Source organism: Aythya ferina (assembly GCF_964211825.1).
Source record: "Aythya ferina genome assembly, chromosome: 11".
NCBI classification, from domain to species: Eukaryota; Metazoa; Chordata; class Aves; order Anseriformes; family Anatidae; genus Aythya; species Aythya ferina.
The window spans coordinates 18960148-18980967 of record NC_140307.1 but is presented as its reverse complement, the minus strand read 5'-3'; the positions used below and the strand labels follow the sequence as shown (position 1 = coordinate 18980967).

Below are 20820 nucleotides of genomic sequence, written 5' to 3'. Positions count from 1 at the left end.
ATATCTGTTTAAATCAGTTCTTGGTGCCTGATGTTTCACACCTGTAATGTAGGGTAACTTTCCCAACGGATTTTACAAAATATATTCCATATATGTTCTGTAAGACCAAACATATTCACATTGTTACAAAAAATACCTTTTCCAGTTTGTCAGTCCTGTTTACTGGAAAGCTTTAAAGTGCAGAAAGAGTATTTCATCTGGATATGACTTTACAGGTGTCAAATAAACAAAATGATAATAATCTGGAGAGGTAATAGTAGTAATCTTTCCCTGCTGGTGTTTCAGAGATGTATACTTCTAGGTAAATGTTTTGGGTTACAGAAGACTTCGCTAATTCTTTCCTTCACTGGCACAATGATGTATCCATCTTTTAAGGAGGGGGAAAAATAAAAAATAAATAAAAATGTTTTACCCTGTATTTATCCTTTACCCCAAACTTCTTAAGCCAGGCTGCAAGACATTTGCTGCAGTCAAGTTTTATGGGTACTTTATAGGTGAAGTTTTTACTATGCTTCTCATCAGGAGCAGCAAGTAGGGTATAATTTCCCCTGTGTATTTTCTACTGTTAGGTCATCTTCTGCAGTGCAGCTATTGCAAGCAGCATTTGTGCCTGAATATTTGGTTCTGCTCTGAGAAAGCATCCCACAAGCATAGTTTTATACTTTCATAAAGCTCAGCTACTTTCATATCAGGCCCACCGAGTCAAAAGGGAAAATAAGAAAACATCTCTTTTCTTTCTCCTTTGCTGCCATACCTGAAAGAATAAAAAATTGATGGGGGTCTTTGTGACTTGAAGCTTGACATCGGAAATAAGTGTTCCACAGGCCACACAAATATCTTCTGTTATTATAAAACGGATTTTGTGTCTTCAGTTTTGAACCTTGTTTTGTTCATATCACTTTCACACAGCTGGTACAGGAACAGAAGTGAGTTGGACAGGTGAAGCTGTGATCAAAATACAGTATTTTGGCTCAGAAAAAAAGCTAATGGCTTTGTCACAATTGCAAGTCCCAAAAATGTAGTTCATATTACATTTTAAGTGAACTTTTGTACATTTACTCTAAAATACCCCTTAATACTTTCCAACAGTTGTACTACAATATTCACCATATTCCTTGGTATACAGCACAAGTATTAATAAATAGGACCAGAAGTGCCAGTATGTGCTGCAAGAAAACCCCAAACATTATCAAGGGAAGTATGCTAATAACTGGAGAAACAGGTTAGATTTGGGGTCTCCAAAGTTGGGTTTGTGTGCATTGGGGTGCTTGAAGAAAATAGTAGAACTAGTATTTTTTTAATCTAAGAGATAAGAAAGAAATTTAATTTTACTAATATTTAATATACAGCTTGACACTGGCACTGGGCTGATTCAGTCCATGTGGGAGAGGCACCTGTGTAAGGCAGGGTACAAACACAAAGAGTCCTGGGCAAAGAGTGGGGATTCCACAGCACAGAGGGCTGCTCAGTGTCACCCTCACTCATTCATTCACTTTCATCATATTCTGACATAGTGTAGTTTATGTGTTCAGATAAACGGGTTTATGGGTTATATTATCTAGTTTTAACCAAACTAATCATCACAAAATGGAAAGTGGCTCAAAAAGTTTCCTGCAAAGAAACTGCATTTTGAAGGTAATGCTAATAATATGAGCACAAAACAAACAAAACAAAATGCCTTCTTATCTAATGATCTAATCAGTTCTAATCAGCAGTGTCTACAGTCATGTGATACTGAATCCAGCACTCTAAAAATTTCATTAAACTTTATGATGAATTTTTAGAAGCCTCTTTGAAGGTTTCTAACTCAATTGCAAAAATAAAAAATCCACATACAGAAATGCTTGTTCTTCCCGACACAGTAAAGATGGTTAAAATAACATATGGAAAACCATGGAGACAAACTAAAATGCATTCCTTTGTCAACAAATACAGTTGGAAGATGCACAGAAAACATTGCTGAAGGTTTGAAGAAACAAATAGAAAAAATTAAACAGCGTAAGCAGTTTGCTTTAGAGTTGGCTGAAAACAGATACTTCTAACATGTCTCAGTGTGTAACACTTGCTAGAATCCATTTCAATAATAAAATAATGAATTACTTTTTTTTTTTTTTTTCCTCTGTGAGACTCTAAAGGAAAGATGTACCGGAATGAGTATATTCTCAACAGTAAAAAACTTCCTTAATAAAAAGCAAAGTCTTGTGGAAAAATTGGCAAGTGTAACCAGTGGTGGAATGGTTATATTAACTAGATTTAAAAAAAAAAAAATGGATTCTGAGGAAAGGTTACAGAAATAGCACAAACTATATATTGTTATTGCTCCTTCTTCTGTTATTGCAGCAAATATTATGGAGCCAGAAATGCACCAAGTGCTACAGGCTGTCATTGGTGTGGTTAATTTTATAAAAGCAAGACCTTTAAATAGACTCCTTATAATACTTATTAATGATATGGCAATGACCACAAAAATCCCAGTTATTTCATGACAGAGCACATAAACAAGTTCTTAAACTTAAAGATGAGTAAGAAATTTTTCTCTTACAAAAAGACAAGTATTCCAAATTTGTTGACTTCTTCCATTATGAATTTTTTGTTTTTGTTTTTCTTCCCAAAAAATAAACACATTTAAACTATCTTCTCTGGACAAAGGTGACATTTTAATATTTCATTAGAATGGAAACATTTTTTGAAAGTGCTATTGAAAGAACATTTTGAAAGCAGATATTTGAAAATATTTCCATATAGACTTTGCTGCTAAAAGTGTCACCTACCAAAACTCTCATCTGTACTCTTAAAAAACATGGATGCAGAATTTTCTACTTTGTTAAAAAAATTTCCAAATGAGGGTTTCCAATGTGCTTTGAACCTATTTGGTAAAAATACAAAAATGCAAAAATTTAGTTTAATTAGTTTGCAAGAACTGATTGACATCTGGAAAAATGAATGGCTGAATTTCAACAAAACCCTTTGCATAACTGGTGGATAGGACAGAAAAAATATGTCATGGTTTAGTAAGTGTAGTCAATGATGCACTTCTTCCATTTGGATTTATGTTTCTTCTTCATGAGATATGTTTTTCAGCTATGGCAGCCATTAAATCAAGTACCAAAATAAACTTGACTTAAAACCAGATCTTAAATCACTATATCACAAACTGTTAAATCAAGATTTTCTTTAATAATGAAACATATTCAATCACTTTATTCTCACTAAAAATATTAATGATAATTTCTGAGATAACAAAAGTATTTTGCACCATTAATAACAAAAACTATTTAGAACATTGTTTCATCTTTTTTTTTTTTTAATTTCTACTTCTGTGCATGTTTTTTAATGTAATTAAAATTATAATTAAAATAATATTATTTGTACAGTGCTACATGCCTATACTTTTTAAAAGTAAATCAACAAATATATAGATTGGGGTTGTGTGCTAAAAATTATACAATAGTACTATTATATTTCATGGCAGTTTTTGGTATATGAGGAAGACTTGTTGGGAGATGGACTTCCCATTTCTATTGCTGAAATGGAGAACTGACATTCAGGAGGGGAAGGAGAAAAGCATTTGGCAAGCGGACTGTGAATGAAATATTCTGTGAGAGTTTTTGTGTGTTTTGTTAGCTATGCATGGCTCTGTTGTCCACACTAAAGTCCAATTGTCTTTGAGTCAGTACATAAACTGTCAATGGAGCTGAGGAATAACAGATATGTGCCAGGAGAAACCTTGGGAAAATATGAGATTGTTCATCAGATGGACTGTGAAAAATGGAGGCCACTCTGAAGGTGATGGGACCGTGCATGAAGCTCAAAAGCATAGTTGTTGAATTGTGTGACAGTCACCAAACTTTGAGGACATGGAGAGGTGTGTGAAGGAAAATATTTAAATCATATTCATGCTTTTAGTTCTACCTCTAGGATGCCTTGTGTTCAGGCCAGTATAATAGCTAGCAATTCTGTAAGAAATTTTCGAGGAAGAGTAGATTTGCAGTGAATGGGGAAGATGAGATGATCTAGTTTGTTCCTAAGAGTTAATCTGTTCAAGAATGAGGTGTGTAAAAAGTAACAAACTTCAGATTTTTTTCACTGAAGTCAGCAGATGTGACTGGAACCACATGTGTAGCTGATACACTGAGTAAGAAGGTGCCATTTTTATGTATTCGTTTTTCAGAGCATGCTGAAGGAGCTTCATCATCCACAATGATTGACGACAGATAATATTTATTAAATGCTACCACTGAGATGTATTAAATAATATGTGCAAAATAATAAAACCTAGCTATGTTGATTTTAGGGCCACAGCAAGTGTTTTAATGGCAGTTCTCTGGGTTTGGTAGGCTGCTATTTGTCAATTTTGCTTTTTCTTGAGATTTTTGTTTTTACTAATTATGATGAAAAATCAAATTAGGTGTATTTATGTTTGCTACAAATAGCCTATACACATTACCTATATACACACATGAACTGTCATTTATACTTAGTACTTAAACAGCTGATAACAACTGATCTGAACTGTCATCCTGTCTATGGTAGAATGGAAACTATTGTGAAAATGCTCATAGTTTCTCTTTCACATGAGAAAGAGAAATTACAGTCAGGACCATGTTTCTCATGACTAGTTTCATAATCCATTGTGCAGATTTTTGAAGGTCTGGGGATTTTCATTTTGAATTTCTTTTGATCTTTGTGATTTTTTTTTATTTGTTTATTTTGGGGAAGAAAAAATAAAAGAAAGAAAATTTTATTCAGGATATCATCTGGCTCAAGCCGAATTACACATCAGTATTATTTTGCTGTGATGATGAAATCAAAGTTCAAGAAGAGTATCTGGATTATACATGGCAAGAAAAATATTTGTTTTGTGCTTTGTCCTGAATCTAAAATTATTAGCCTATTAAACAATATTTATAGATTGTATTCAGTCCAGAACAGTAGTTAGAAAAACCTTATCTATCTCCGGAGCAACAGAAGCTGGGAAAATTGACCTAGAAAGCTTTGTTTCAGCAGCCCTCATTCTGAGGTCTTTGTTTCCTGTTGCTGCTGTCACCACCTCATTTATTTCTTGGCAATGAAGACTTATGAGGGCTAAAGCACATTTTCTCCTTTTGTTGCAGTGCTTTGTGCTCAAGGCTTACAAGCTAAGGACAAAACTGGCTCAAGTGACCCCTATGTTACCGTGCAAGTTGGCAAAAATAAGCGGAGAACAAAGACTATTTTTGGAAACTTGAATCCAGTATGGGATGAGAAGTTCTATTTGTGAGTATAGACGATGACATTGTTTCTTGCATTTTTAACTTATATTTTAGGTGATATAATGTTATCAAGTGAAAAACTTACCTAATTTGAAAGCATGTTTTCTATACTATGCACATATATAGCATTAATAAAACAGCTCTGACTGGGGAAAGCATACAATTTTGTTATAACTGTATCAATAGTATTCATAGATCTCATATTTGTTGAGGAATCTATTTTTGGTGTCTATTCTAATTTTGTAGGGAACTTCAGTAACAAATAGTTTGGACTTTAACTTTAGATGTTATAAATGCATTCCTGTGCCTCAGACACTGACCATGAAAGTTAAATAAATAAATAAATACAAATTATTCAACAGTATGATTAACATAGGTGAAAATGAGGCACTTCATAATATCTGGTACACTTTAGACTCTGGGCTGGGTTGTTTGTAATAGTTCCAAGACTGAGTGTTGTCAGATCTGAAGAGTCTTGTAGGATCTTTCTGTCTCATTTCCTTGGCTACAGCCCCAGAACTGAAAATGATATCATTTTTTGTCAGCACATTACAGAAGTTCATCCCTGACCACAGAGTAGATGTTTCAATCTGAAATATGTTTACTAAGGTTTGAATATGTTTTCATGCCAATTCTAACTCTGGCAATGCTCTCAGAACTTCTTTCAGAAAGAGATATTACAGTACAGGAAATTCCAGTTCACTTATACTATAATGTTCCTTTCCTTTAAATATTGCTTTAGGATACAACGCGTTCCTGACTGAGAATGGTACCAATCTGATAATAATGTCATTTTTTTTAATGTTATTCCCCTACATGTATCATAAGTATTTCAGCATGTATTCTTTTCTCAGCTTGATTACTATGTGTCACAGTATATGATGTGCATTTAACTGCTATTGTCAAAGTCAATTAAGGATTCTGAAAAGCTAATATAAGCCCTAGATTTTGTTTAGAAAATTTTGTGTGAAATTATTTTTTGTGTGCCTGTTTATTTTGGCAGATTTTTTATATTTTTCAGAAAAGCTCTAGTCTACCCTGAAAGTACCTTCAACAGTATTATCAGATAAAATCAATAGACATTATATGGAAGGTGTGTGAAAACAGTAGTATAGTAAATTGTGAAAAGCTATTATAATAATTTTAAAAGGATATACAATTCCAGGGTTCAATAGAACACAGCCTTATTTGAATTCTTACTGAGAATATATGCAAACTGGTAACACATTACAATAGTCTAACCTGTGGAACTTTGTTATGTATGTCTATTAATCTTATGCCTAACAGTGTTACTCAAAACTGAGTGTTAATTTGATACAACTTTATCTGATGAAACCTTGTATTGGTGATGATAAAAGGGATATATCATTTTTATTAGCATCCATGAATTTATGAAGCAGTAACAGAACAGTTTAGGATCCTGCAGACTGCCCAGGATTCAGGATCCAGGATTCAGGATCTATGGTTAGTCACCATGTGTAAAAGAACATTTGAAAAATAGCCAATCACCACAAAACAAAATAGTTGTCTTCGGGATATAACATTGATTCCTTTCCTTTTCCTTTTTCCTTTCACAAGGAAGACAGTATTTCTCATTATTCCTTAGGGTTCAGTCATTTGAAATTATCTTTGTCTTCTTCAAGAAGGTGGAATGTTGTACCATGAGAAATGATCTCCTTGTCATGTAGCACAATGGCGATTTTCACTTCTCTGTTCTTTGACTGAAATCTGCTGCCTTTTGATTGCAGTGGTTATCATTCCCGTTGTGAGTTTGAAAGAGGTATAACCCTAATTGCCTCTTCTATTTGTCTGAGAAATGGTACTAAGTAACCCAACTATACTAAACAATGTATTTCCATTCCTTACACAGATTCAAAGGCCAATACTAGAAATGAAGTCAATTCAAAAAAAAAACACTCATAAACTTCTTACAGGCTACCTGTATGTAGATCATGTTTTCTTTTTCGATTGTATTACTCCAGTAGATGTTGAAGTGTCATATCTTATTGAATGACTGTGAGTAAAAAAATGCAGAACTGCTTTCTTGAACTTAATTGTATGAGTTGCATAATATCAAGAGTTGGATGAGCAACTCAGCAAACTTGGTATGAAGTTCTACATTTATTTCATAGAATCATAGAATATCCTGAGTTGGAAGGGACCCTTAAGGATCATCAAGTCCAACTCTTGACACCGCACAGGTCTACCCAAAGGTTCAGACCATGTGACTAAGTGCACAGTCCAATCTCTTCTTAAATTCAGACAGGCTCGGTGCAGTGACCACTTCCCTGGGGAGCCTGTTCCAGTGTGCAACCACCCTCTCTGTGAAGAACCCCCTGCTGATGTCAAGCCTAAATTTCCCCTGCCTCAGCTTAACCCCGTTCCCGCGGGTCCTGTCACTGGTGTTAATGGAGAAAAGGTCTCCTGCCTCTCGACACCCCCTTACGAGGAAGTTGTAGACTGTGATGAGGTCTCCCCTCAGCCTCCTCTTCTCCAGGCTGAACAGGCCTAGTGACCTCAGCCGTTCTTCGTACGTCTTCCCCTCCAGGCCTTTCACCATCTTCGTAGCCCTCCTCTGGACCCTCTCCAACAGTTTCATGTCCTTTTTATACTGTGGTGCCCAGAACTGCACACAGTACTCGAGGTGAGGCTGCACCAGCGCAGAGTAGAGCAGGACAATCACCTCCCTTGACCTACTAGCGATGCCGTGCTTGATGCACCCCAGGACACGGTTGGCCCTCCTGGCTGCCAGGGCACACTGCTGGCTCATATTCAACTTGCTGTCTACCACGACCCCCAGATCCCTCTCTACTAGGCTGCTCTCCAGCATCTCATCGCCCAGCCTGTACTTGCAGCCAGGGTTTCCCTGTCCCAGGTGCAGGACCCGGCACTTGCTCTTATTGAACTTCATGCGGTTGGTGATTGCCCAGCTCTCCAACCTATCCAGATCCCTCTGCAAGGCCTTTCCACCCTCATTCGAGTCCACAACTCCTCCAAGTTTGGTGTCATCAGCAAACTTGCTCAAAATACCTTCTATTCCTACATCCAGATCGTTTATAAAAATATTGAAAAGTACCGGCCCTAAAATGGAGCCTTGAGGGACCCCACTGGTGACCGCCCGCCAGCCTGACGCAGCCCCATTTACCATAACCCTTTGGGCCCTGCCCGTTAGCCAATTGCTCACCCATCGTATGATGTTTTTATTTAGCTATATGGTGGACATTTTGTCCAGTAGGATCCTATGGGACACCGTGTCAAAAGCCTTGCTGAAGTCCAAAAAAATCACATCAGCTGGTTTCCCTTGGTCCACCATATGGGTGATCTCATCATAAAAGGAAATCAGGTTACTTAGGCAGGACCTACCCTTCACAAACCCATGCTGGCTGGGACTAATGACTGCTTTGTCCCCCAGGTGCACCTCAGTAAGTTCGAGAACCATCTTCTCCATCATTTTACCAGGCACTGACGTGAGACTGACAGGCCTGTAATTGCTAGGGTCTTCTTTCTGACCCTTCTTGAAAATCGGCACAACATTTGCCAGCTTCCAGTCTACCGGGACCTCTCCAAATTCCCAGGATCGTTGAAAAATAATTGAGAGAGGTTCCGCGATGACGTCCGCCAGCTCTTTCAGCACCCAGGGATGAATCCCATCCGGACCCATGGACTTGTAGGGATCCAGGTGGAGTAGCAAATCCCGCACACGTTCAGGGTCGGTTGGGAGTTTGTCATCCCCACCGTCCCGGTCCTCCAGCTCAGGGCACTCTGGGTCCCGAAGCCCATCATCGGCATTGAAGACAGAGGCAAAGAAGGCATTAAGCGTCTCTGCTTTGCCTATGTCATTGTCTGTGAGGAGACCTTCCCTATCAAGGAGCGGCCCTATGTATTCTTTAGTTCTCCTTTTTCCATTCACATATCTAAAAAAACCCTTTTTATTTTCTCTCACAGACACAGCCAGCTTCAACTCTAGCTGTGCTTTGGCCACACGAACTTTCTCCCTACAAACACGAACAGCATCCTTGTATTCTTTCCATGACACCTGGCCCTCCTTCCAGTAGCGAAACACTCTCTGTTTCCGCCTAATCTCCATTAGAATGTTCCTGGTCAGCCACGCCGGCCTCCTGCCCCGCCTGCCTGACTTGCGATATTTAGGAATTGCCTGATCTTGTGCTTCTAGGAGGCATCGCTTAAAGAATGGCCAGCACTGGTGGACATCGAGGCCTTCAAGAGCAGTTTCCCAGGGGACCTTGCTGACTAGCTCCCTGAGCAGCCTGAAGTCCGCTTTCCCCATATCTAGGGATGAGGTTTTGGTGGCACTTTTCCTTTTGTCACCGTAAATTTTGAACTCAACCACTTCATGGTCGCTATGACCAAGGCGGCCACCAATCACCACATCTCCCACCAGACCCTCTCTGTTTTCTAGCAACAGGTCTAGGAGGGCACCTTTCCTAGTTGGCTCCGTTAGCACCTGCACCAAGAAGTTATCATCTAGGTGCTTCATGAACCTCCTAGACTTGCTCGTGTCAGCCGTGTGGCACTCCCAGTTAACGTCTGGCAAGTTGAAGTCCCCCATAAGGACAAGGGGAGTTAATCTCGAGGCCTCTCTTAGTTCTGTAAAGAATAATTTATCGGCGCTATCGTCCTGGCCAGGCAGTCTGTAATAGACTCCCACAACGACATCCCCTTTATTCGTTCGTCCCTTGATCCTTACCCAGAGGCTCTCAACTTTGCCATTGCCGACCTGAAGTTCCACACAGTCCAGCCCCTGCTTCACATACATCGCCACCCCACCACCTTGCCTACCCTGCCTGTCCCTCCTGAAGAGCCTGTAACCATCTATCGCAACACCCCAGTCACAGGACTCATCCCACCAGGTTTCACTTATGCCGATGATGTCGTAGTTGCGGGACTGGGCCAGGACTTCTAGCTCATCCATTTTATTCCTCATACTGCATGCATTCGTGTAGAAGCACTTCAGGTGCGCCTCCTTATACTCAGCACCTTGTGGATCTGACCGAAGGACCTCACTGGCACACAGCCCCTCTGATTCTAGCGTACCATCCCTTAGGTCTTCACCGGCGTGCCTGGTTTTAGCCCCTTCCCCCTTCGACTCTAGTTTAAAGCCCTATCTATCAGCCCTGCCAACTCCTGACCAAAGATCCTTACCCCTCTCCGAGAGAGGCGCATCCCATCCGGTGCCATCAGGCCCGGTGTAGCATAGACCTTCCCGTGATCAAAGAACCCAAAATTCTGCCGGTCACACCAGTCTCGAAGCCACGAGTTTATGTGAACAGCACACCTTTCAGCTTCGATCCCCCCTATCGGAAGGACAGAGGCAAACACAACCTGCACCCCTGATCCTCTAAGTAGTCGCCCCAAATCCCTAAAGTCTCTTTTGATCGCCTTCGGACTTCTCGTTGCTACTTCATCGCTACCAGCCTGAAAGACCAGTAGCGGGTAGTAGTCAGTGGGCCGTACCAGGCGCTTGACTTTCTTGGCAAAGTCTCTCACCCGAGCCCCAGGGAGGCAACAGACTTCTCTGCGGGTTGGGTCCGGTCAGCATATCGGTCCCTCTGTCCCTTTCAGAAGGGAACCCCCCATAACAATAGCCCTTCTTTCTTTTTTGAAGGATGATGTGGCAATGCGATGTGTAGGTCGCCTTGTCTTAGGCGCCCCCTCCAACTGGGACGGGTTTTTATCTACTTTGTCATTCAGATTGTCTTGTTCTAGTCCTTCATATCGATTATTTAAGGGTAGATGAGAAGGTGAGGTGGGCAGAGAGAGGGCTCGCCTACCACCCCGAATAGGCACCTGCCTCCATTCCCCCCCTTGATCTAGGTCTCCTCCCGCTGCCTGGCAGGAGGAGGGAACCTCCGTCTTCTGCATAACAGGAGACGCCTGTGCTGTGGCAGGCTCGTGAGCCTGCCTCAGAGAGGGTAGAGTGCACCTCCACCAGTCAATTTCCATCTCTGATTCCCTGATGCTCCTGAGCCTGTTCACCTCCTCCCGGAGCTTCGCTACCTGGCTGAGCAGTTCTTCAACCTGGGCACACCTCCCACAGGTATACCCACCACTGCTGTCAGAGACCGACAGAAGGCTGGGGCACACTCTGCAGCGCAGGACCTGGACAGCTGCGTGTTTCCCCGAGCCCTCCGTCTGAGTAGCCACACTGGTGACCGTGGCTGGAGATGCCGCATGAGATGCGGAGGCCACGGTTTTCTGCCTGGTTGATACCATGGTCAGGTTCTACGCAAGCAGGTTACAAGCACCGAAGGGAGAGGCAGCTGCAACAGAGCGACGATGGGCCCCCCGCTCGCCCTGCACGCGCAAACTGCCGCGTTGTGAGCATGGCTACCATAAAATCACTGGAAACACTGGAAACAAAAAATCTTAAATCTTGTATTTAATCATATTACCAAGACATTCATTTAAATTTCCCAATCTGTTCTCAAACAAGGACTTGGAAAAAAATGGCTCACCAGTGTGCATTTGTTCTGTCACAGCAGATAGAGTGAGGGCAGTATTCAGGTTGCAGAATCATATATAATCCTAATATGACTGTGTGGCTAGCAGAATGTTTATACCAACACATCCTGCAACGCTCTGTTAAATGTCCATGCCACAGAAACCTGGGATACTGGCATAGATTTCAATGTGAGAACTCATAAGCTACAGGAGAGCTTCTGTACACCCGTATGCACCTCAGTAAAATATCAACTAAAGAATACCACAGGAAGAATACATCTTTCCTTGAAATGTATATTTTTTGTACAAAAGCTAGAGAAGTAAATAGGCCAGCAGATGTTCCCTTAACTAATATATTATAGGTAGCAAGGGCTTTCTTTTTTTTTTTTTTTTTAATTCATGTTATCAGAAAGGAGGTATCAGAATAGTTTTTAATTGTTTTATTGAGTAACAAGGCATCAGTGATGGGTGATTTTTTTTCAACCCCATAATAAAGGGGCAGGTTTTTACTGCCATCTGTCTGCTTGCATCTTTAGTTGAACTTGTCTGATATGGGAAGAGAGACAACTCAGTTACAGGGGAGAAAAATATGTTGGCTGTATGGTTTTCAGTTTTGTACAAACTTCTAAATATATTGGTACTTCAGGAGCATCCAACACAATGATAGAAGTCTTCTCTCATGATTTTCTTGACTGTTTTCAGCAGTTGACTCAAATTGCTGAAATATGGAAATCTGTCTGTTTATTTGTGTCAGTGTTGTTTAGCAAGCATACCTCTCCAAATTGCCTTGCAGACTGAAGGGATCATGTTTCCTCCAACCACTCATTATGTTAACACCTCAGCTGCAATTGTCTAATCCGGAAGTCTTTCATATAACTGGATGATTATTTTATATTACTCCTTCTATTTTGGCTGTTATGAGGACATCATGTGGTTCTGACAAATAGCTTCAATGGATATCTTTTACTCCATTCAGTGAATGAAAACAGACACTATGTGACTTAAATTAGATCAATGAAGAGTTTTTTTCTGAAGACAATGATTGCCACTTGGCCAATATAAGGGTCATCATTAAATTGTTAGAATTTGTCTGATCTCTGATATTGTTGAAGATTTCCTGGTGGTATACTGAAAATATCATTAAAGATAAAGATATAAAATCCAATTGAGCGTGCCTGGGAAGATTTCCAGTCACTCTCAGGAAAGAAAAAATGTGTTTGTACAAACTAGACTGTCTCTGATCATTCTTGCTGCTGTATATTTTAGCGGATAATGATGAGAAAAGGTATCTTCTAGCACCAAACAGCATTGATGTAATTTAGACACTATGATAGTTGAAATCTCCATGTTGAAGCTGACCATTGCTTCATATTTCAGATATTTCAGTCCAGAGTTTCTGATGGAGACTTTCTGGCATCTACTGCAGGTATCCAGCTGGATGGTTTTTTTTCCTTAGAATTCCCTTAAAGAGCACCACCTGTACAGTGTAACAGAAATAACCAAAATTTCTTCTGTTATAGCAACACCAGATTGTGGATAAATTATTAAAACTATCTCTACTATCTATCTTATCTGAATATAGAGGAAATTTTTCAGCTTTCAAAAGTATCAGTACCTTCAGTCTCTGTGCTAAAGAACAATTCATTTTTCACATTTCCTGTGTCTCACCTTCGTGCACACTTTTACTAAGCATGTAATAGGGAGTGGCTAGAAGATGGAATGTTTTGAAAGTGACATACATTGCATTTTCTTGAATTCTTTGGGCTGGTTTTCCTGGACAGATTAAGCAGAGATAGGAATCCCACATTTTTGTAAAGCCACACAGTTCTGCAAAGATGTTATCAGATAGACTAAAGCAGGATGTGTATCTCTTTACATAGTGCTGTTTTTGAGAGGCGAGGAAGGTAAGCAGAATCATGCAGAGACAGCTCTGTAAGCTTAATAGTAAATCTCCTTGCAACCTCAATGCTGCAGGGCAGGCAAGTAAAAATGCATTCATCCACCCTGTCCCTGTCCCTTCCAGCATCAGAAGTCTATGTAAGTTATGGGGTCTCGAATAGGAACATTACAAACACATAGAAGCAGACCTGACTGATCACTAAAGGTTTAGACAAGATGATTAATGTGTGATTATAAACCCATTGGTAGTGCCACCACCATGTCTCACTAACCTAAAATTAAAGCAGAAAAAGATGAGGGAAAGATGAATGAATCAGGGAAAAGCACAGTGGTGCTGACCATCTGAACAAATATTCAGCTATAGCTACATTAATCAGCTTAATCAGCTTATGTAGCTTAATCAGCTACATTAGAGGGAAATATGTGTTGTCTCAGGAGAATAAAACATGGTATTTGTACTGAAGTACATTTCCCTGAGGTGGCATCCCCCTGAGAAGCAAAACAAGAACAAGACTTCTACTAATAACACAGATATGGTGGTGAGGGTCACATAAATGCCTCACCAGTGATGGATCTCCCTATACCACAGTAGAAAATCCTCGTTTAAAATTTCTATTGAGTGCACAACTAAATGCTATTCAGGACTCTGTCGGTGTTAATCAGTAATTCGGGGCTACTGATTAGGAAAATTAGACACTTTGGTTCTGGGTATAGCCTATTTTCTTAAGACAAGGATGTTTCTTTGATCCATCTGCATGTCTTCCTATTTTTTTATATGTCTTTGCCAATAACTTCTGAATTTTGCAGTCACTCAAAGAAACCTCACAGATTCCCTAATATTGCATCTGTCACATTCTCTGAAAACAGACAAACAGAGATGAGAGATACTAACAGTGCCCTCAATATGAGCTCACCCTGTAATAGACACCAGGGAGTCCATATGAAGGGGTAGTTTATAAAAATCCCAATTATGAGACAAGACGCAATTGATGATTGCAGTTTGCTAGATGTCAGAGAAGCTGGCCATAAGACAAAAGGAAACCAGATTTCAGTAGTCTTGCTAATCACAAAACAACATATATTTTAATTACCAGAGATATCTTCAGTGTTGAAATTTGGAATATGAACAGGCACAAATATTTTTGTGATATTGAGTGATGTCACAGTGAGGCAGGGTAGAAGTGCATGCCATTTTTAGTGACTGATTATCCCTGACAGTAATAATGGCACTTAAAGCACTTTATACTTCCAAAGCCTATTACCACTGCTAATTAATTCTTAGAACACACCCTGAGGGGTGCCAGTTGGGAGATAAGTTATAGTATTACTGTTTTAATGCTGGAATTGCTGAAATAGATCATTGAGCAGTGGTGGTGCTTAGAATAGAATTCAAGCAAGAATTCTTAATCGAGTCTCAAACTAAGACCTTGGAGCTGAGACCAAAAAAATATTATCCACTGGGATCACTGTCATGCCTCCAGAAGCTTTTCAAATTAACTCAACTCACGAGGGTTTAATAAGCCACTTAAATTTGCAGTTTTTTAGTGCATGGCAATCTGTCCCTACTTCTCCTTACAAGGGAAACTGAGGTCTTGGAGAAGAGTAAAACAAATCAGTTACTCAAAAATTTTGTTCCCCATATGGAAAATTGTCTCTAAGATTTTCTTACATTTATTATTATTATTATTTATTATTATTAGGCCACTATTTCTGTGGTCTACTATATGGACTACAGAATATTCATGAATGAAAAAATATGACTGATCTGACTGTATCTTTCCTAAGATATTTGTAGAGTAATAGCACCAAGAAGTACTCATTGTAAGTTAGTGAATAGTTTCAATGTTCAATAGTTTACAACATTCATAAATGCTATCCACATGTATACATAATTCAGTCAAGTTACTCTCTTTGCTTTCTATATGTATTGAATTCTAGCCTTCCCCTGGCAATATGGTATGAACTTCTATTTCATTCAATATTGCAGTTATTGGTATTCTGTTACATAAAGAATTTAAGCAAGTATACAGAATTCAAGCACAATGAATTAGATGGTAGTACAAATGTACGCAGCTAATATGTGACATGCTTAATTTTATTACTGTTTTTACAGTGAATGCCATAACTCTACAGATAGAATAAAAGTGAGAGTATGGGATGAAGATGATGACATCAAATCTAGAGTAAAACAACATTTCAAAAAGGAATCAGATGACTTCCTTGGGCAAACAATAATTGAAGTAAGAACACTGAGTGGAGAAATGGATGTATGGTATAATTTAGGTACGATTCTTACTGTTGATTATTTTGTTTGTTTGTTTTGTTTTGTTTTGTTTTGTTTTTTAACAACTTTAGGTAGAATCTCAGCATCTGTAGATCTGGTGCTTCAAAATATGTAGCTTTGGTACTGATATGCAATTTTTAAAATCTTAGATGTTACAGGTTACAGGTTACAGGTCAATTTGAAAATAAAAGATATTTTCTGGGTTTCAGTCCAGAGTTATAATTGCAGAGAGCAAACTAATCACAACAAAAACAAATATTTCAATTTAATATAAAAGTTTTTAAAAAAATGCAAGAAAAGCCATCACTTCAGACTAGTCCATCTGCAGTATTATTATATGGTAAAAAGTTTTACTAGTGAACATTTTCTTTGTGTGCATTCACTTTATTACATTTTGTAAGATTATGTATATACCATTTTTCTATACCTAATCATCCTTGTTTTTCATTGTTTAGATCCATCATTATTCATGAAACTTGTTTGTTTTTCCCTTTTATACATGCTAAATGTGTTTACATGCTTACTCTTAAATTCAAGGCAGTCTTCTGGAGCTCAAAATGCTGTCTGATATCTTTAATGACTGTATGTTCTTGTCTGGTCAGGTCTTAAAAGTATCACTCTTTGAACCAGAAGTAAATCAATGATAGTGTGTCTCAGAATGTCTTCCCTTAATCTAAATCTAAGCATCTTCTTTAATTCTGAAAACCTTAGTGTGCAATAAGTGTTCTGAAGTAACCATTTAAAAGTTAATCTCCTACATTTGATAACAAAAATTTTTCAGTAACTTTTTTATCTAGGTTGCCTGTTCTCAGAAACACTTCAGGTGAATTGTGTGACATAATTTTCTGAAATTGTAAAGCACTTGTTTCCTTATCAATGGTCCTTGTTTTCCTGGCCAATGTTTTGTTGCATAGTAAAATGTATGGATGTGTATTTGATTTCTTTTTAACAATGGAAATAAAGCTTTGCTTAATTTCCTTTTTAAGATTAGATATTTTTTACAAATAAGATATTTTATAATTAAGAAGTGTCATTATGAATTCCAAATTTAATCATTGACAGTTGTCATTGACAGCAATGACAGCAACTAAATAACTAAAGTTATTTATATAATTTCATCTGTAAGACTCAGCTTAGCTGAACTGGAATAGATTTCTTTTAAGAACATTTTTAATTTCTCTAAGACATAGTAGCCTGGGCTGTTGCTATAGTTTTCATAAGTAAAATGTTAATAATGAGAATAATAATTAGTGCAGATGCCAGATAGAAAATTTAAATAATTTCTATTGAAAAAGAGAAAGTGTTGCTTAAAGTGCTATGCAGCCTGTTTAGCTTCATGGCCTGAACTGTATGTGAGCTATTTAAAAGGTGTTATCTTGTTCTCAACAGCAGGACTTTCTGGCTCTAAAATGGAAGTTTTTCACATGACAGTTTGTGTTCTTCATCGTCACTAATACATTATATTTCTGCCCTTCAGAAAAACGTACAGATAAATCTGCTGTCTCTGGTGCTATAAGATTGAAAATCAACGTTGAAATAAAAGGAGAGGAGAAAGTTGCTCCCTACCATGTGCAGTACACCTGTTTACATGAGGTATGTTGGAGAAGTTAAAGAAAGCAAACTATTATAACAGTTACTATTCAGTTGTTGCACAGATAAAGAAAAAATAAAGATAAAAAAATAGAACGTTGATAAAAAACTACTGTGACACTTCAGGATGAGCTTATTTTTGGTTGGCATACCAAGGTTCATAGTCAAAGACAGAACAGTGTAGCATCAATAGATCATTACTGCCTGAAGTCAGAAAAAAAAAAAAAAAGAGGAGGTGGAGTCAACAAAGTTCTCTCCCATGTTGTTTGTTTTTTTTTAGTATTTAATCCTCCACACATTCTTGCTAGCATCAAGAAGACTAACCGTTTCTGTATAGTAGAGAAATCATATAGATTACTTTTATCAATAATTAAAAAAATAAAATCACTGATGAATCGGTGTATGTCTTTCAGAGATTTTATTTTTATTCAATACTTGTGTATAACTTCATGATTTAATCCATTATCAAGGGTGTATAGGAAAGTACAGAAAGTTTTTGTGCAACTTTATTTTGTAGTCTCTCTTTGCCAGTTCACTGAGGTGACTTTATGTGAGATAGATCACAGTGCTGAATCATAGGCCTATACTACCGGAGTTCCACTACCCACACTTACAGAGACACACAACTGCATTTAGTGTCATGGACGTTTTGTTGGTGCCAGCCTTTTATAAATAAATAAAATCTAAGTTAATGAGCATATTGCTGATTATACTGGACATATTTTTAGAATTCCACTTAAAAGCTAAAAATTCCTATTTGAAAAATTTCTTTCATTTAGAATCTATTCCATTACTTGACGGAAGTTAAAGGTAATGGTGTTGTAAAAATCCCTGAAGTGAGAGGTGATGAAGCCTGGAAGGTGTATTTTGATGATGCTGCACAAGAAATTGTAGATGAATTTGCAATGCGTTATGGAATTGAATATATTTATCAAGCTATGACGTAAGTATTACCATGTTTGTTGTTTTTTGTTTGTTTGTTTATTTTTGCTGTTGTTTTTTGGTTTGTTTGTTTTTTAACACTACTGTTGAGAATGTGTGAGGAAACTAATGAGTTTCAAGCCATTGTGCTTTCATTTTCCATTCACCCCGGTTCCTGACATAATTCTTTCTGTCTTTTGTGTCCCTTTGATTCTCATTGAAGGGCTGCTCAGATGCAATGGCATTAAGATATGTTATAAATATTTTATAAACTGTTACTAGTATTATCACTAATGCATTTCTTAATCCTTATTATATTTATGTGTGGCAAGGACCAGAAAGACTTAACTGTACTAGATGGGATCGGGTATTTGTACTATCTAGAAGAGGGTTTCACAGGCTACATACTCATTCCGAGGAATATGGAAATCATCATAGAATGCCAGTAATGGCTATAGTAACCTTCTATTATAAACATAAATAATTCATGCAAACCATTTTTAATAGTATTAGAACATATTACTACATTGTCTATATTGAAGTAGCTGTCTGATTACTTTAGAATACAACACCACTGAGCTTAGAAGCCTGATGACATGAGAGCCCTATCATATATTCTTACCTTGTCCAGTAAAAAGTTTGCCAGTGAAAAGGGTTATATTCTGCTTCTACTGCAGCCATAGGAAAACAGAGGACTCCAAATGAGTTCATTGACACTATAGAAAGCTGATATTATGGAATTTTAAATCAGAACATTAATTGTGTTTTCTCCATCTCTTTAGAGCACATCTTAAAGAATTATTTTTTTTTTCTATAGTATGAGGGCACATAAATATATAACGTTTTCTTTCTATTGCAGAATGTAATGACAACATCTGGTATTGCAATGAGCATCTCTTTCCCTTCATATAGCTCATTGTGAATTCTTGTTCTGGATGTCTATTAGAAAGGGAGAGGGTATATTTGTAATATATAATTGTTTAATGTTCTTCCTCCAAGGACCTTAACGTTGCATGGAAGAATTAATTATACTTGACAGTTCCCCCATGGTATTGTATATCCCTACTACCTACGGAGAAATTCATGAACTACTTTCATGAATAGAAGTTGGAATTTCTGATTTCCTATTCTTTGCTAGTGATTGTTTTTTTCATGTTTAAATTTCCATCACCCATGTATGCCTTTACATCTTGATTAATATATGAAACTTATTAACTACCATAGTATTATAATTTTATAACTTGATTTAAAGTGATATGCCCGTTTTACCAAAATTTTAATCTCTAAAGTGATAAAGTTATTCTTGCTATCCATACAAAAAATAACTCATGGTTGTAGAAGATGAATCCTCAACAGCTACTGATGCCAAGGGAGGTTTATTATTACCATTTTGCTTGGGAAATAAAGCAGGTCTCTATTTAGCATTAGTGTTTACTCTTACCTACAGCCCAAGTAGTTTGTTACTTCAGTACAGCATGGCTGTACTTAACTGAGCAGTCTTAACTGAAAAGGTGACTTTGAAGGTTCTCCTCTTTCATGTCTTTATTATGATTGTGTGAAAAACTACAGGAAAAAAATATCAAGGTACTGGAAAAAGTTTGAAACTGACTTTTAAAATTCAAATGTAGCAGAAGTCAGCATCGTAAAAATAGAAATATAATTGACATACAAGAATTTTAAAAGTTTTTTCATTTAGCAGTGTTAGAAATGGGTTACATTTTCATATTAAGAAGATGCTTTACTTTAATTTTAATATAAAACATAACATACAGACTTTGATTAAAGGGAAGTAAATTTAGTCTGAACATCTAACTTGGAACTGGGCAAATAATGCAACATACTTTTCAGGAATCCTTGCACAAAAAATCTAACTAAGTCATTTTAAGTTACGTGACCTACTTTGGCTTGTCCTCTTCCTGTTCTTGTTTTCTTCTGTACCTTTTCCACCAGTTTACTTACTGTTTATAACCTCAAGCCTGGCATTTCCAGCAAGTATAATAAGAAAGTAAATTTGAAATTTGTAGTCAGAAGTTTTTATTTTATTTTAGAAAGTACTAGTAAGCCAATTGGCTTTCAAATTTCTTACGTGGGTTATCAGCACTCTCAGAGTCATGGATATTATTGCATGTGATAAACATGGTTCTATAAATTTTGAGAATTTTATTAAAGACACAGAGAAGCAAAAATTCACATAAATGTTGCTTGACACTGATGTTGTCATCAACATCACTAACCAAATTACAGGTAGAACAATGCAGTGATCTAAGTAAGGGCATAACAAAATTATATCAATAGGTTCAAATTTTCCCTACAACAAATAAATACAATTTGGGTCTGTTTTCAAGATGGTAGCGCAACATTTACTCATTAGATGAACCTGCAGAAGAGATCTCCCTGAACTTAAAATGTTGA

The 20820-nt window shown here is 37.6% G+C and overlaps 1 protein-coding gene across 1 annotated transcript in view; it reads left to right on the top strand.

Annotated features, from left to right (window-relative positions):
• Nucleotides 1–20820, top strand: part of UNC13C (unc-13 homolog C) — a 172643-nt gene that overhangs the window by 70121 nt on the left and 81702 nt on the right. Inside the window, exons 9-12 of the mRNA XM_084532291.1 lie at nt 5115–5256; nt 15727–15896; nt 17375–17490; nt 18267–18430. Of these exons, the coding sequence (XP_084388417.1) occupies nt 5115–5256; nt 15727–15896; nt 17375–17490; nt 18267–18430 (592 nt within the window). The remainder of the gene's footprint in view (nt 1–5114; nt 5257–15726; nt 15897–17374; nt 17491–18266; nt 18431–20820) is intronic.